Source organism: Pituophis catenifer, unplaced genomic scaffold (genome assembly GCF_029215685.1).
Source record: "Pituophis catenifer annectens isolate HBS135680 unplaced genomic scaffold, rPitCat1.0.hap2 SCAF_3, whole genome shotgun sequence".
Lineage (NCBI taxonomy): Eukaryota > Metazoa > Chordata > Lepidosauria > Squamata > Colubridae > Pituophis > Pituophis catenifer.
In genome coordinates, this window is record NW_027256883.1 from 26,541,675 (window position 1) to 26,560,248 (window position 18,574).

The 18,574-nt window shown below is 35.4% G+C and overlaps 1 protein-coding gene across 2 annotated transcripts in view; it reads right to left on the reverse strand.

Moving 5' to 3' along the window:
- Positions 1 to 18,574, reverse strand: part of VPS13B (vacuolar protein sorting 13 homolog B) — a 316,205-nt gene that overhangs the window by 205,484 nt on the left and 92,147 nt on the right. For both annotated transcript variants that reach the window (XM_070940432.1, XM_070940433.1), the window contains exons 20-21: positions 4,741 to 4,882; positions 3,045 to 3,175 (exon numbers count right to left, since the gene is read on the reverse strand). In XM_070940432.1, the coding sequence (XP_070796533.1) occupies positions 3,045 to 3,175; positions 4,741 to 4,882 (273 nt within the window). The remainder of the gene's footprint in view (positions 1 to 3,044; positions 3,176 to 4,740; positions 4,883 to 18,574) is intronic.

Here is an 18,574-nt window from a genome sequence, read left to right on the forward strand (position 1 = left end):
CATCCTTTCGAGGTAGTAAAATGAGGACCCGGTTTGTGGGGCAAGAAGCTGACTTTGTATAAAAAAGAACACCGCTTGGGGGGGGGGAGGAAAGCCCTACTAAGCAGGTATATACAAGAGTATGAAGGCTATTGGTTGACGCGTTGTGAGCCGCCCTAAGTCTCCAGTAAAGGGCGGCATATAAATCGAACCAATAAATAAATAAATAAATATGTTCAGAAGACATCTATCCATAAAGCTGCTCACCTTGAGTAAGTTTTAAATTCTTTGATTAACTTAGATATTAACATTTAAAACAAGAATAGTATTTCAACTAGATGTTACTTCTACTTTCTTATGAAATTACCGTCTGAAGATGAACAAGTTGCATATGCAATCCTTTAAAAGCATGAATATGTACAATATTTATTGAGGTCACATATGATCCATTTTTTATGTACAGGACAATAACTTTGCTTACATATCTACATGCATGTATGCAAATGTTCATAAAACTTTCTTTTTACAATCACTGAATGCAGGTGAATTTTGGCATATAATAGTAGCAGGGAGAAAAAATGCACCTAAAAATCTCATGTTGCATTAAATAATGAGAAGGTGCTACTATTGATAGGTATATTAAAATATCTTCAAATTCCTGTATCCTTAGATTTAAATTAATGCAGCATATTATTTATTTATTTGATTTGATTTTTATACCACCCTTCTCCAGCAGGACTCAGGGCGGTTGACAGCCAAAGTAAAAACACAGCATACAAAAATTAAAACAATTTAAAAGATATTAAATAATGTTGGCCCACAATTTAAAACAACCCAATTAAAATTAATTTCAAATTAAAACCAAAGGATGGGATCAAGCCAGCCCGGCTTGATATAATATGATATATTATATTATAATATATTATAATATGATATATTATATTATTTTTACACTTTGAAACCCACTATTAAACTACATGTTTAATACTGTAAATTTAAGATAAAATGTTATTATTATTTATGTAACAATAAAAATCTACAACAGTAATTCTTACATTAATGTAAAGAACTGACAAATAAAAGGAAAGAAAATGAAATAATTTCCCAGTAAGAAATCCTCAAGATGAAGGTCAGATCCTGTTCAAGGAAATCATCTGGCTGAGATCCTCTAAGCCATACCATATACAAATGATTTTTTTTTTTAAAAAAAAATCTATTCATTAATGCATCACAGCTGCACTAAGTGTTACTTTATTTTTCCATGGTAACATATTTTCTGTTTCAAGGATTGAATTTCAGTTTTGGTAGCAACCTGTACTTTTGCCAATACTGAACATAATTCCTTGTTTTTAACATATAAGTGTTACAATTTCTTGAAATAGATTCTTCCCCTACTTTGATTATGTAAAGATCATAATCTCTATGCAACAGTTTATAATGCAAGCCCAATAAACAATAGCAAAATTTATCACAAAATGAAGGTAAAACATCTTTTGTCTTTTCATCAATAAGCACACTTTCTTAAAACTGTGCCAACTGTGCCATTAAAAAAAATTTCAGAAAGAAGAAACAGCATTTGTAGTAATAAATGTAGACTAAATTGATCTTGGAAACTGTAGTATTAATGGAGTATTAAGTTATATTATAGCCAGTTGTCAATCCTTGACTTAAGGAGAAAATTAGCAGTCACTTCCAGTTACATGATCTTTAGGGCTTCATAAGATCTTATTATTTATTTATTTATTTATTTATTTATTTATTTATTTATTTATTTATTTATTATTTATTTATTTGTTTGTTTGTTTGTTTGTTTGTTCAATTTATATGCTGCCCTTTTCCAGAGATTCAGGGCGGCTTACAATGCGTTAAGCAATAGCCTTCATACTTTTGTATATACCTGCTTAGTAGGGCTTTCAGGGCCCCCTAAGCGGTGTTCTTTTTTATACAAAGTCAGCTATTGCCCCCACAATCCGGGTCTTCATTTTACCTACATCGAAAGGATGGAAGGCTGAGTCAACCTTGAGCCTGGTGAGATTTGAACTTGCAGTAATTGCAGGCAGCTGGCGTTACTTAACAGCACTTTAGTCTGCTGCGTCACCAAGGCTCTTTAACTATATTTTGAACTATACTTGGAAATTTATAGGCAGTCAACTACACAAACTAAATTCCCAAATGGTCTTCAATGTCTGTTTTAACAGCATTATGAGCCCTGGGCAAAGCAATGTACTGGGGCCCCTACGATAACTACTCACAGGAATAAAAATGTAAATGGTCGATAAAATTAAACATATATTTATTTTATTGGCATGTTAGTATTAATTTAAGAATGCAGTAAAATGTAATAAATATGTTGCTGTATTTATATGATACAAGGTGCATTGAAGGGTTAACATACACAGATTAGTATTGGGCCCCTATGCTCGTGGGACCCACAGACAAGTGCCCATCAGGCCCATGCTTTAAGACAGCCCTGAGTAGCCCCAAATAGAGTGCATTGCAGTGGATTAAATACAGTCTAATTGTGACTAATGCAATACTGCAGGCTAGTTCTGCTGCTTGCCAGCTGCCTGCAATTTGGTAGTTCAAATCTCACCAGGCTCAAGGTTGACTCAGCCTTCCATCCTTCCGAGGTCAGTAAAATGAGGACCCAGATTGTTGGGGACAATATGCTGACTCTGTAAACCGCTTAGAGAGGGCTGTAAAACACTTTGACGCGGTATATAAGCGCTACTGCTATTCTTCCATTAAACCACTGAAACTACTCTGAGCTGCGATATAAATCATTTTAAAAGCTTTATTATGGAAAGCTTGTACTCTAGCATTGTTTTTGTTACACCTGACTATATACAACAGAATATATAGGTATCTAACCCTATGCTTACTTACTTTGAAAAGTTTAATTAATTTGGCTTCATCATTCCATGACATTCTAATGAAATTTGGCTTCATTATTCCCCAATAAACTTAAAATGGAAACCTATTTCATAGAAATTTCAAAATAATGGAAGATTCTAAAAGCACATCAAAATATTCCTTTCTTTCATCTCCTATCCACAATTTCTTACCTGAAGGGTAAGGCACTTAACTGCATTCCATACCACACTAATAAATTCTTTCATTCTTTCTTCAGGACTTTTGCTGCACATTTCAGCTGAACTAAGCATGGCTTTCACGGGTACTGATAATGGTCGTGATTCTTTAAAAAAAAGAAAGAAAGAAAGAAAAAAGAAAGACCAAATAGCTTGCTAAATGGAGTACATGTTACTAGATACCTAATAATCCCAGTAAAACCAAAATTAGTCCTAACTGAATCCTAGTTTTAGAGTTCACCAGCACTAATAAGCTTCTTTGTGCTCCAAATTTAGAGCTTATAAATGTCCTTAAATTCTAAAACTCTGTTCTCTTACTGATCTTTTGATCATGATTTACTTGGCTCACAGCCCATTCCTCATAAACTTACTTCATGAATGGAACATCTAAAAGGAGATCTTTCTCTGGCCTTTAGAAGAAAAATAGACCGTCAGTAGCAATTAAGACACAAAGGCAAAGAAAGGAAAATAGTTATCTATCAGTATAGATTTGTGGTTATCCCTGCAAAAAGACATTTCCTTAAACAAAGAAAGAAAGAAAGAAATCTTATAATCTTAATCTTGGTAATTCAAAAATATTTCTTCCACACATTGTGTCTTATAATGCTGAGGCCTTTATACATCTTAAGGGAGCAGAACTCCATTGTCCTTTTCCAAAAACTATTTTACTGGTTATATCAAGGAGCTAGTACTGCATAGTTCAAATACATTATCATTTTTAAGAATGCTTATACTTCCCAGTTATCTTCAATTTTGGATAGGTTGAACCCTGACAAAGATGTCAGGTAGACCAGACTAAGAAAACAGGCATTTGAAGATCTCTAAGCTACTTTTATTAGAACAACTAATAAATGTTAGCTAATAATAATGGAATCCTGCTACCTTTCCTCCCTCTCATCTGAGATCTTTTTGCTAATTATTTTCTTGGGCTTAAGTTCTGTTTATCTGATCATTGCCTTGATCATTATCTTTCCTCTGTCCTTCAAGACAATTCTTTTTATCCATTATAAACTGTGAACTTCTCTAATGTTTCCTTGCCTTTTTCTATGGAGTTATTTTCCAGTAAGGATCTAGCAACATGTGTCATGTGTGAAGAAAAATATATCAGTCGAAGGGAGAGAGGAAGCATGAGAAAAATACTCAAAGTAACTCTGCCTTCATTACATTATATATACCTTGAATGGGAGACCTGCTTTGAGAAGCCTTCAAAGTCGATTGCAAGGCTGCCTATCTGAAGAAATCAGAACCACTTGGATTTCTAGAAAGATATTATTTGTAGAATGCAGAAGAAGAGTTTTAAAAACCCATCAAAGCAATTTTCCCGTTTAACTTATATCTAGCTTAACTAAAAAGGAGTTGCTCTGAGTCTCTCTCACATGCTTCTCTCCCTGGACTGAGGTATCCCTTCAGCACTACCAACTTGATGTGATAATTACTGTATGTATTTTTTAAAACGCTTAACTAATTACAAAACTGGATGGTAATTAGAAAAAAACTGAAGTGAAAAATGGACTGAAAAAACTTCTAGTAAATTTAACCTGGACTGGTTGGTGCCAAGCAAATCATGATCAAAGGATCAGTAAGAGAAATTCTTATTATTTAAGTCATAAAATTATATACATAATCATAAAAATTATATACATAATTCCAAACTGAATTAAAGCAGACGCACCTGTTACAGTTTTTGTTTTTATAGGGCTACTGGCATATTCAGAAGCCTGATTGGACTGATGCTTAATCAATGGTGTGCTCCCAACTGACATGTCATCATCTTTTTTCCTTGTAACGGGTGTCCCAAGAGAAACAGATGTGGCCTATCAGAATTAAAAAAGGAGAGAAAAAGAAACACAATGAGTAATTCAGAATTCCAAAATAAGCATGTAGGAAATGTTTTTTTCATGTAACAGAAAGTAGTTAATTTATTAATTTTTTATTAATAAATGGTTAATAAAATAGTTAATTAGAAAAACTAAAAAAGCATGCCAATCAATACAAGTTACAGTAAAAGCACTAGACTGATGCAGCGCTGAGCATATACATTTTAGTATGCAATTGTTTCATTTTTTTTCTTGACAGTTACTGAAACGTCACTTAAAAATAAAAAGCGATAAAAGTTTAAGCCTTTTTTTTTTTAAATGTATTATTTAGTTTTTCAGTAGAATGAAGTGTCTTGAAGGCTATCGCTAGATTACTCATTTACTGGAACAGTGAACTCCAGATGTCCATTCTGCAATATTTTGTTGTAAGCTATATCTGATTCTGTACTTCATTTTTAAAGGAAGAAATTAATTTTTTCATTATGTTTATTTGTTTTATGCCTTGTTCTATTTTTGCATGTTTGAAAAAGTGGGTTTGGGTCAATATATCAGACCAGATAAGAGTACTGCTGATAGAAATATTTGCTGAGTAAATAATCATTTCTATTTTTTTGATCCAGTTCCCAGGCATGGAAGATTATTGGAACATTAGTAATTTATCAATGAATTCTGTGAAAAGAGGAAGAGAGGGCTGCATTTAATTTTGCTTGCCCTGCAATTCAATTCATTATTGATTGATTTATTAAACTTGTGTGCACCCATCTCACCATATTTTGGCTTTGAATTCTTCCCTTGTTTTCCTTTTTAAATTTACAGATTTCAACCAGAACCCATGTTAGATTTTGATTCACTTTTCCTTCAGTCTCATACATATATTCACCATGGAGTGGTTTGTTTTACCAAATGTTAATCCAATTTTGAATTACCTTAGTTTTATATTCCAATTTAGCTCTTTTGTGTTACTTCAGGAGGCTTTCCTTGTGAAGTTCCATAAGTACAGTCTATTTTCTTTTCCAGATGTAATCATTCAGACTATATTTTTCTTATTCCATAGTTTGTTTTACTTGCAATAGTCCTCTACCACCTCTAATTCTGAATACATATAATCTATGAATGTCACTTCTTAGGTGAAGTGCATGATTTATGATCATTAATTTTGTTGTTTTACTGATCAAGATTGTCCAATTTGGCTTGGATCCAATCAATTACTCCTGCAGTATATTTAATTACAGTGACTGCCCAAGCGTTTATTGTTTTAGCAATATTTCCACCATTTAGTTTAGTTTTTGTTAAAAAAAAAACCTCAAATTGTTTGAAATAACTTAAACTGTCTGTGTTTTAACTTGGCTGTGCAATTAATCAGAAGCTTCCATTAATTCTAAATATTTGTATCCTTCTTCAGGTGCCTGGTGTCTAATGACATTTCCATTCATTAGGTGCAACCCATTTTCTCCCATAATCTTACCTCCTTTCATTGCCAAATTACACATTTATCCTGACCAAATTTCGTTCCTGTATCTTTATTAAATATACAAACTATATGTAACAGAGACTCAATTTTAGATTCTGATTCAATATAGTTTTAGGTAATCTCTATAAAGAAAATGGCTTATTTGAGGAGCTTTGTTTGTGAATTGTTACTTACAATTGATTCTGTTCAGAATACAGAATCACTGCTCGTACAAAGAGCAATGATGACAATGTGTTACTTTGAAATAGACCTGTTTTTATTCTTGTTCTCCCAAATGTCTCCCATATTCTGTAAGGGTGGTTTCCAATGAAGCAAATGACATCCAAAACTCTTTTAATATTTCAGTTTATTCCAAACATTTCCAAGTGTTTTTAAATCCAACTATGAGAAATGATTTATAAGCCTTTGTATAAAATATTTAGGCCATAAAAATTCTTTTAAGCTTTTAATGATCATTTTTTCATTAAGTAGCTGATCTTACGCCATGTGAATTTAGCAAGTCCCTTTTCGTTCCGCTGAAAAAAATGCATTTTTTTTCAAATTAGCAAATATTAGTCTTGCTATAATTCCAGAAAACAATTTTAATGTTGTAATCCTATGTGTTAGAGGTCCATAATTCTCATTTCTCCTTGTTTTTCCATAGTAGAAATATTCTTCAAGATGTTGTCCAATATTACTATATTATTATTACCATATCATTATTACTGATAATATACTATTAATAGTATATTAATAGTAACATTTTATATTATTATTATATAAACAAAAATGTGAAAGCAAAACTGTTATTTCTGTAGGAAGTGTTGGGCTTCATATGCATTCCGCTCTTCCTGAAAACCTAAGGCGTCATAATCTATCAGGGTAGTAAAATGGAAATTTTTTCCGTGTGCAGATTTTGTAAATGGCGCCTAAGCGTTTTTAGTATGGCACCCAGTGTGCCAATAATCACTGGAGCTGCCATAACTGGTTTATTCCACAATCTTTCAATTTCAATTTTCAGATCTTGATACTTTGAGCCAATACTTTGTCTTCTATTGTACTATCCCCTAGTATTGTCACATCAATAATTTGCATTTTCTTCTTTTCAACCACAGTTAAATCTGGTGCATTATGAGCCAAGACTTTATGAGTTTGTATTCAGAAATCCCACAATATTTTAACATACTCATTCTCAATGTTTTTTTTTTCCAATTCTATGTTCCCACAAAAATTGAGAGTATATGTCGTTGTTTATAATCACTTTGTGCAATCTTCTTGATCTTAATGATGTACTATTTTTTCTCCCTCTCTGACACAAACTGCCCTCTGAATCATTTGATGATTTTTCAATTATTATTATTATTTGAGGAATATCTGGATCATGGGCAGAAGAGGGATCTTTATCAACAAACAAATTAGAAACTGATAGCTCTGTCTTGTTATCTGTGCAATAAACAAAATGCTACAGCAATTTAAATATAAAAATACACAAAAATACAAATGCATCCTCTTCTTTTTATTTCCTTCCTAAATGCAGAATCCTTCTCAAATGCACAATCCGGACCCCAGATGCCCCATCCGTTCTCAACCCAATCATTCATATTTTATAATGGGATTTTCATGATTCTGGAAGAGAAAGTGATCATGTTTCCAGAATCACAAAAGGAGAGGAAACTCTAGTCTCATTTTACATGTGATATTTCTTCATGCAATGAATGGAAAGAGTTTTTGTGTCAAAAAGATTTCTGTCTGAAAAAGAAAGATGTATAAATATAGAGCACTATTCTTATTTTTAAGAACAATATTATCATGACAGAGACTAGATGGTTACAGTACAATAAATGCAGGCATACTATTTGTTTTTTCCTCCTTGTGAACAGTCCCAAAATTGTATAGAATGCATAAAATGACACAGCTTTTGATCAAACCTTTTAAATGCATTACTACAGAAAACATGGAAAGCATTACGGAATATATTTCTAAACACTAGGAAAGAGCATTTATATTTCCAGAAGTCAATGTTATGTTGTTGCAATCTGATCAGCTTTTGGAAAGCTGCAAAAGCAATATTTACTACAACAACACCTCCGCTCAACAGATGATATGCAGTTAAGGGGTCCCATTTTGCCATTACCCACTGAAAAACATCAGCAGTTATTCTTAATCTTTAATTTTAAATTATTTCAATCTAAAATCATTAAAGATGATCTTATCTGGGAGCGTGGGAGGATCCCTTGCAGGGTCGGGCTGAGGATTTTGTACAGTATCTGCACGATAAAATCACTCAGATTTGGGAAGGCTTGGTCTCTGACTGGATAGGTTCAGGCGGGATGATGGAGGCAGGTCTTGAGAATGTTATCTGGGAGGAGTTTGACCCTGTGGCTCCCGAGGACGTGGACAGGATTCTGGGACGGCTGAACGCAACATGTTTATTGGACCCGTGTCCCTCCTGGTTGGTGCTGGCCTCCCGGGAGGTTACACGAGGCTGGTTCCAGGGGATTATTAACGCTTCTTTGAGTGAAGGTGTCTTGCCTTCCGCCTTGAAAGAGGCGGTGGTGAGGCCCCTCCTCAAGAAGCCCCCTCTGGATCCGGCTGTTTTGGCTAACTACCATCCAGTCTCCAACCTTCACTTTGTGGCGAAGATTGTTGAGAGTGTGGTGGCACGACAGCTTCCGCAGTACCTGGATGAAGCTGTCTATCTAGATCCGCTCCAGTCCAGCTTCAGGCCTGGGCACAGCAGGGAAACGGCATTGGTCGCATTGATGGATGATCTCTGGAGGGCTTGGAATAGTGATTGTTCCTCTATCCTAGTCCTGTTAGACCTCTCAGCGGCTTTTGATACCATCGACCATGGTATCATGCTGCACTGGTTGGAGGGGTTGGGGGTGGGGGGCACCGTTTTACGGAGGTTTTCCTCCTATCTCTCCGACCGGTTGCAATCGGTGTTGGCAGGGAGGCAGAGGTCGACCCCAAGGCACCTTGTTTGTGGGCTGCCGCAGGGGTCGGTCCTTTCACCCCTCCTGTTCAACATTTATGTGAAGCCACTGGGTGAGATCATCCGTGATTTTGGGGTGGAGTTCCATCAGTACGCTGATGATATTCATCTCCACCCCAGGCCATCCCAATGATGCCCTTGAAGTGATGTCCCGGTGCCTGGAGGCTGTGCGGGTCTGGATGGGGAGAAACAGGCTTCGACTCAACCCTTCCAAGACCGAGTGGCTGTGGCTGCTGGTGTCCCAATATAGCCAGCTGGTGCCATAGCTGGCTATTGGGGGCGAGTTAATGGCCCCCACAGAGAGGGCTCGCAACTTGGGCGTCCTCCTGGACGTATGGCTGTCTTTAGAAGAGCATATGACGGCAGTGACCAGGGGGGCTTTTTATCAGGTTCGCCTGATTCACCAGTTGCGTCCCTTTCTGGATCGGGACTCCTTACGCACAGTCACTCAGGCACTCATCACCTCCCACCTGGACTACTGCAATGCTCTCTACATGGAGCTCCCCTTGAGAAGCACCCGGAGGCTCCAACTGGTGCAGAATGAGGCCGCGCGGGGGATTATGGGAGCGATGGGGCACTCCCATGTGACACCCCTCCTGTGCGAGCTGCATTGGATCCCAGTGGTCTTCCGGGTGTGCTTCAAGGTGTTGGTTACCACCTTTAAAGCGCTCGATGGTTTAGGGCCTGGGTACTTACAGGACCGCCTTCTGCCACCGATAGCCTCCCACCAGCCAGTACGCTCCCACAGAGAGGGACTCCTCAGGGTGCTGTCGACCAGACAATGTTGGCTGGCGACCCCCAGGGGGAGGGCCTTCTCTGTGGCAGCACCAGTCCTCTGGAACGACCTCCCCCGGAGATACATAGGAACCCAGATCTCCGTGCTTTTTGCCGTGCCCTTAAAGCTTTTTTATTTCATCAAGCTGGGCTGGTTTAACCTCCTCCCTTAGATATTTTTAATTGTTAATTTGATTTTAGTTGGGGTGTTTTAAATTATTGGGCCAAAATTTGTTTAATTCTTTCTTAAAAATTTTTAAATTTTGTATGCAATGTTTTTATTCTTGGCTGTTCACTGCCCTGAGTCCTGTGGGAGAAGGGTGGTATAAAAATCTAATAAAATAAATAAATAAATAAAATAAATAAAGATGTTCAATTATGCTTTAAACAAAAACATACATTCATGTCACAGTACCTTAACATAGGGCAAACATACTGTGAATCAATTTAGCAATTAGAAAATCAGCACAGGATAATTCAAGACAAGATAACTCAATTATATAAGTCACTTGGTCACTTGGACAGCAGTTCTTAAACAAAGTAGTAATTTGGGATAATCCTGGGAATAACAATGCAATTTGCTTTGCTGAGATGCTTTTGTAAAACAATATAATCTCCCTCTCTCTCTCTCAAACAATAGAATCTCTCTTCCCCCCGCCCCTCTATTCCTGCCTCTCTCTCTCAAAATGTAATAAACCATATAATTTTTAAAGTTAAAGTGAATTGTATGCAGAGTTAGACATACACATATCAGATTAAAAGACCAAACTAATATTTTTAGCCATTTTAGAGATGAAACAGTCTAGATAAACAAAGTATTGAAGGGGATATAAATATGCATCACTGACTTCTTTGTGGAAAAGTGTCTGATATAAATTAAGTAAATATTTCTTTACCATCTTTCATAATTTATTGTGTGGGTTGAAATAACTTCAATATTATTTACAATCCCCTTAATTTCAATCAAATAGTTTTTTTTATAATTTTATATACTTATATAGTCATCCACAAAAACATGGAAAACAGAACTAAAGAAAAAATATGAAGTGCAATAAGAATATATCTGTAAGAAATAAAGAGGGCAACGAATGAATTATCTGAAAGAAATTATGTTTGTTTGTTTGTTTGTTTGTTTGTCTTGTATGCCATCTATCTCGCCTAGAGATAACTAGGATTAGAATATAAGCAAGATAGAAAAGAAATACCCAATGTAAATGTTTTGCTTTAGCTTTTACTTTTTACGGTAATTTATAACAGCAATACTAATTCTCATCCTAGAGTCAAGTATTGGGTTGATCACTAGCTCCAGAGCAGACAAATCACTCACTATTAGCAAAGATATGGACAGCGCAGCCAACTTCACATGATCTTTCCAAAAGGATTCCTACATACTACCAAGAAATCTTTATTCTCATCTTGTGGGAATCAGGGAGTGGAACAAAATCCTATTGCAAAATTAGATCTGCATTTCTAAAAACATCTTCATCAAAAAGACAATACTGGATAAGAACCTCCAAAAACACAAAGGAAACAGCGGAAAATATGAAAGAAGTATCAGAGACTGATAGGAAATAGGTTAAGATGTAAAATATTCTCATTTGCTCCTTTTTTTTATGAGACTGTTTCACACTGGAGGTGATTAGTGGACTAGGAAAAGGATCCCACCTCCACTTCTTTAATTCCTAGTTTATTTCATTTTTGTTAACTTTTAATATTTAAAGTTTTAATGACTGTAAAACTTGTAAAGGTTTCTATTTTGGCTTTTATGATGATGTAAACCATCCAGAGTCACCTGATCATTTATTAATTTATATGAGCAGCATATAAATTAATAAATATTTATCAGTAATCCTCTATAATTCTGAAGAATGTAGCTTCTTTTAATAGCACCAGAGAAGGTTCAGTTTCTCATTGCAATAACGTGACAAGAAGTACCATGTTCTCTGTTACCCAGCATTAATTACAGGATCTTAAATGATCCCATTTATGTTCATGATGAGAGATCATCTAAACAGCTTTCTCTACAGAAATGCCTTCCACATGATTCTTTGAAGAAAAAGGCATGGCTAAACAGTGAATAAATACTGTATATAAAGAGTAACTAGGCCATTATACTACTATTTGTAGATTAGTATTATATATAACTACATTTCAGGACACTTTTTTAAAAAGGAAATAAATACCATATTTTACCACTACCCAATAAAGAGGGTCAGAAGACATTATGTAAATTTATGCAGGCATTCAAAAGTCTTGCCATGGGTTTTACATTGTTTTTCAGTGAATGTCAACATTGTTCACCATTCGAAATAAAAAGAAATGTTTAGACACATGCAGAAGCCAACTGCAAATATAAGAAAACATCCTCTTTTGCCCCTATAGCACTAACCACATAGTCACAACAGGAACTACATAGGTCTTTAACTCAAATAAGTAACAGCCGCCATAACCCACCCTGGATTTTCTGTGTAGTAGGAAAAGCACAAATGTAGTGCATTATGCTATATTTTTAAAATGCATTTTAAACTCACATTACATTAAAAATGCATAGCCAGATCAAACTCTCCTTCAGCATTCCATATTTATAACAAGCTTTGAATCGGAGAAAAGCACTGCTATCTTTAACTTTACCAAATCTGTAATAGTAAAGACAATAGCTTAATAATATTATTTAAAACTTTAAATCTCATTGATAAAGAAAATAGTTATAACAGTAAGTAGGAATTTTTAAATTATAAATGATCAAAAGTCCACTGCAAAATTATATATGCTAAAGACAGTGGTGGGTTGCTACCGGTTCGCACCGGTTCGCAAGAACTGGTAGTAAAAATTTGTACTAGTTCAGAGAACCGGTAATAACATTGGCTGGCCACGCCCCCAAACCGGTCCCCGGCCCAGTCGCTGCTCACTTACCCTGTCCAACTCATCAGAGGCTTTTTTTTTTACTTTTAAAAGCATTGTTTTTACAACCTCTTCGGCCGAAAAAATGCTTTTAAAAGTAAAAAAAAAAGCCTCTGATGATCACACGGCTCAGTTGGGATCGTCAGAGGCTTTTAAAAGCATTTTTTTCTGCAACCTCTTAAGGTTGTAGAAAAAATGCTTTTAAAAGTAATTAAAAAAAGTTGGCCATGCCCACCCAATCAGATTATCCCCCAGCCAGCCAGCCACGCCCACAAAATATGCCACGCCCACAGAACCGGTAGTAAAAAAATTTAGAACCCACCCCTGGCTAAAGATCTCTCTCCCAAAACTTTATAAGAATTTTTCTGACAAATCTACCAAACGTAGAGATGGAGTGCCTGATATAGAAGGTAACTTTAGTGTATGATACAGAAGTGTATGATACAGAAGGTAACTTTACTTTAAGCAATACAAAAACTGATATTTTTAGAACTATTTTCAGGCAACTACGGTACCTGCTTTACAATTTGTTCCATGGATTTCAGGACTTCCGGCGGTGACGTCAGCATGTTAGGGACGAAAGGAACGGATCTCTGTTCTCCAAGTCCCTAATATCTTCGATTTAGGAGCCAATTTAGGCACTATTGACCTTGGAGAGGTCAACAGAAAAAAGGGGAAACTCCGAGGACTTCGGGGAGGACAGCAATCCCCCCTGAAGGTTCAGGAAACCCCCCTTAATCCTGATCGAGGAAGAACCAGCCATCCTGGCTGGCCAGAAACGTTGACAGCTGACTAAGAGGGAAGCGAAAATCAAATAAAGAAGACTTCGGTGGAAGGATCGGGAAGAAAAATAGCTCAAAAGGTACATTTACAATCCATAATGTGAGGATCGAAGGCGGGAGAAGATAAACTCCAACTAAGAAGCAAACCACAGCTAAATAAGCGGCGACTGACAAATAAGCGGAGACGGAATCCATCTTGACAGTGACAGCGCATAAATTAACAACCGGTGAAATTGGAGGAAATCCAGAGGAAACCCAGGAAGAGAAAGTGATCCCAGAGAAAATTTGGACTTTGGATATTTCGCCACAGAGGAGAGACGGAATTTAAGGAGAGAAAGGGATAAATTTGACAGACTTTGCCCTTTGTGGAGGCGGCAACGAGGCAATCAACAAGCAGCCGATACCGGAAGAGAGAGCGGCAGAAAAGCTCCGTTTAAAGTGGAAGCTAGTGATTTCTGGAGCTAAACCAAACCAACCTAAGTGGAATATTCTCCTTTGGACTTTTGGATATTTGGAGATTTGGATGAAATTTAGACAGCACTTAGACATCTGGACTTGGATTTTTTTTTTGAAAGGTGGACATTTTGGAGCTTTGGTGGACACTCAATTTAAAAGTACTGGGACACTAGACCTTGGAAGCAAATAGACAATAAACAAGAAGGATACAAATTTGGAAAAAAAAGAAGAGAGTGATCTAGAAGAAGAAGAATCAACTGTAAAGTATAATTAATTGTATTTAAGTCTGATAACAAATTAGTGATTAAAAAGCATAAAAAGTATTAATATTAAACGTACTGTTCTTGAAATCTCATATATAACCTTATATACCACATATACAACTGTTAACTTAGTTTTATATTTACTTTAAATATATATTTATACTTACCTTAGTTTTATATTTTATCTTGGTATTTAAATATCATATTGTTTTGTATGTTTAGTTTTGAAGAATTATATTAGATAGACTAAGTGAATTTAGGATTGTAATTAAGGGTAATTGATATCTATAAATAGTAATTAATAATAAATTTAAACAAGATAGCAAGTAAGTAATTATAAGGACAACTAACTGATGAATTGCTGAAGTATTAGACTTTTCTCTCACTCCCTCCCCCTATATTTTATCCCCATTTTTAGAGAATAATATAGGCTAAATAGCCATTAAGAATTGAAGAACTCTGTAAAACATTGAAAAGTGAAAGACAGAACTTATAGATAAACTTATATATAGACAGTGATTGTATGATAAGGAAACTTATCCTAGTTGTTTATTTCCCTGGGATTACTGAAAGCTATAAATTGAATATAAATATCAAAAGAGATAGTAATCAGTATATGAAACTCTGGGAGAAGATAACAAAAGAAATACTAATGGCAACTACAGGCTCAGCAACAATTACTAAGTCAAGTAAGAAAATACCATCAAACCAGATGATACTCATGGTCTCTCCAGCACAACAAAAATCAGTCGAAACTATGGAAAAGGATAAGGCAACCCCCACTCTTAGTATGCAAAACATCCACTCCGTATTAACGATGATCCAGGAAGGAAGGAATAGAATGCAAGAGACCATGGCCCACAACCATGAAGAGACAAGGAAAAACCATGAGGAACTTAGGACGGATGTGGGAGAGATAAAGGATATTATTAGGAACATGGATGAGAAGATAGGAAAGATACAACAGAACATAGAGGAAAACGAACAGAGGATCCATAAGGTGGAGGAGAGAATAGAACATACGGATAAGAGAATGGAGAGGATGGAATACAATCAAGCGGCCACAAATAAGGAACTAGAGGACTCGTTATCATACCTCGAGATGGAGAAGGCATCCTTCTATTTAAGGTTTCAGAACATAGAAGCGCAAAACGAGGAGGACTTAGGAGAAATTATGACTGAGATACTCTCAGAAGTGACCCAGAGGGACAAGGAAGAGATACGTAGCGGAATAGATGAAATCTATAGAGTTCACACGAACTACGCCCGGAGAAATAAGTTACCAAAAGAAATACACATTAGATTTACAATTTGTTCCATGGATTTCTTTTGGAATTACTTAAAGAAAATGCGATCTCATCACAACCATATTCTAAGAAGTGTACCATACATTAAAATTGAGTGGATTCTAGCCAGTTTTACAGGCTTTACAAGCTTTTCATCATTTCTTTACAGTATTATTTTCCAAACTTTCAAAGTTAAAGGGCTCTTAAGATATCTTACTAAAAAAAAGTAAAGTCTAGTTATGTGCTTCTATCTTCAGTCATGGTTATCTTTCAATCAAAGACTATTGTTCAAGTTATGTCTACTTATAACCAGCAAGTTAGTTCCCTTTTTAATACTATTGATGCTGACAAATATGATACTAGAATATATAAATCTGCTAGTTACCTAATTACTTAATAACAACTTTTTCAGGTTTGTATTTTAGATTTCTGGATTTTCTCAATTTGATTGCAAATACTGTATATAATATCTGAGATGACATTGGGAGGTTTCAGATTTCAGTGCACTTTCCCTCATGTCTATTTCTCTCATCTGTACTTCATGTTTAAATGTTAATTGCCTCGGCATTGAGATATAAAGATATAAAAATATATCTTAGAAAGAACTCAAAAACACCAACTTTCAATATTATTTTATTATTTATTTACAATGCCTTAGATAATGCACTAAATTTAATTAATCTAAGAAACTCAAGAAGGATATAATGTTTTCACTTTCTCTATATTTTACTGCATTATATTTCATCAAATTATAGAAGCAAGCTTTGACAGCTGGCTACAAGAATCTTTCTCTAAAGAATCAATCTCTATTGTTTTAGAAATAACTACCGTATTCTTCGGAGTATAAAACACACCTTTTTACCCCACAAAAGGGGGTGAAAATTTAGGTGCATCTTATACACCAAATGTAGCCCTGCCCACCCACTGGCCCCCACCCTTTGGCCTCTGCCTCGCAGCAGTTACCTTCTTGCAAGCAAACAGCAAGAAAAAACAGCCCTATGCTTCAGCATAGGTTAATTAGCACAAGTTGATTAGATCGGCCTCCCGACTCTCAGCTGATTTGCTCTCAGCTGTTTTGCGCAGGGCTCTCCTGCTTGCTGCAAAGAGTGCTGGAGCAGATTTTTTTCCCCTAGCTATGCTGAAAAAATGAAACTGAAAGTAAAGCAGGCTCTTTCCTGCAACGTGACAAAATGAGGCAGAGAGAGAAGGCAGAGGTGCAAACAAAGGGAAATTTAGGGCAAAAGAGGAGAGTTCAAGATTTTAAAACACAAAAGAAAAAAAGCTCTATTTAACTAGGGAATTGTAATAATTGAGATACTATTAATTGTATATTGTGTTGAAAGCAGAAATGGTTAAGTTGTGGTTTGGAGGAATATATGGAGAAAATTATTTGGTTTATTATTATTGGTAAATATAATTAATTGATTTGTAAGAAATTGGATTGCATGGAAATAATTGGAATATTCATGTTCATATTGATTAATATACAAAAAGGATAGTTATAACTAATTGATTTATATAAAAATGTTGAATTTGTATTAAACAATTGTAATATTAAATAATTAACCAATGTGAGGAGGGATATAAAAATAGATGACAATGGGAAGGGGTATAATATAGAATAGAAGGGAAAATTGAATTTGATTAAGATTAGAGATGAGAATGAAGGGTAATATTGTTTTTTTTTAAAAAAAATAGATGAGGAATAAATATGGCAAAAAGGAAATATAGAAATTGTAAATTTAATTGAAATGACTAAACACTGTTTAAATTTGTGAACCAGCCAAATACTCTGTTCAAAGAAAATACTTTGTATGTTTGTATGTGTGTTTGTCTAAAAAATAAAAAAAAACTTTTTTTAAAAAACAACAACCAAAAAAGGTAGGTGCGTCTTATACTCTGGTGCGTCTTATACTCCGAAAAATACAGCATATCCCAAAGATAGAGAGTATTGTGACCCATTTTAGCTTGTAGTTTTCTAACCAAATAATTAGAATATTTGTTGTTTCATTCACCTCCTCTTTGGGAATTCTTTTAATAGAAAATGGAATATCTATCTATCTATCTATCCATCCATCCATCCATCCATCCATCCATCCATCCAAATATGGATGAGACAACAAACTGTCTCATACTTTTCTACAATTCTGCTTAAGAAAACACTGTAGCCCTATGTATTCAAAAATATCAATATATAAATAATTTATTTTATAATTTTTCTGGTGGTTACACACGCAATAAGAGCCGAGGTGGTGCAGTGGTTAGCGTGCAGTACTGCAGCTACTTCAGCTGACTGCTAGTTCATCAGATCAGCGGATCAAATCTCACTGGTTGACTCAGCCTTCCATCCTTCCGAGGTGAGTAAAATGAGGACCCTGATTGTTAGGGGCAATATGCTATTTAGTATACTGTCTTTGGTGTAAGCCGCCCAGAGTCCTCGAAGAGTGGGCGGCATAGAAATATGACTAATAAATAAAATACAATGTTTTACACAGTAGGTGTGTAAAATATGGCAGTTATTCTTCTAAGAAATATAATAAATCAAGAACACATAAACAAAAAGCACTCAGCTCTCAGCTCCAGTATCTAAGTAGACCAGTTTCTCTTCTCTTCTCTTGTTCATCATTGGGAAGAATAGTCTGAATTATTCTGTAGACCTCTCAATACTCTGAGCTGAATCCCATTCCACCCAGCCATTCATTTTCTTATAGAACAGTGTTCCACAGTAGAAAAGAGCTTCTAAAGTAGTTTTGCAAAGAAGACAAACTTAAATTGAGACAAA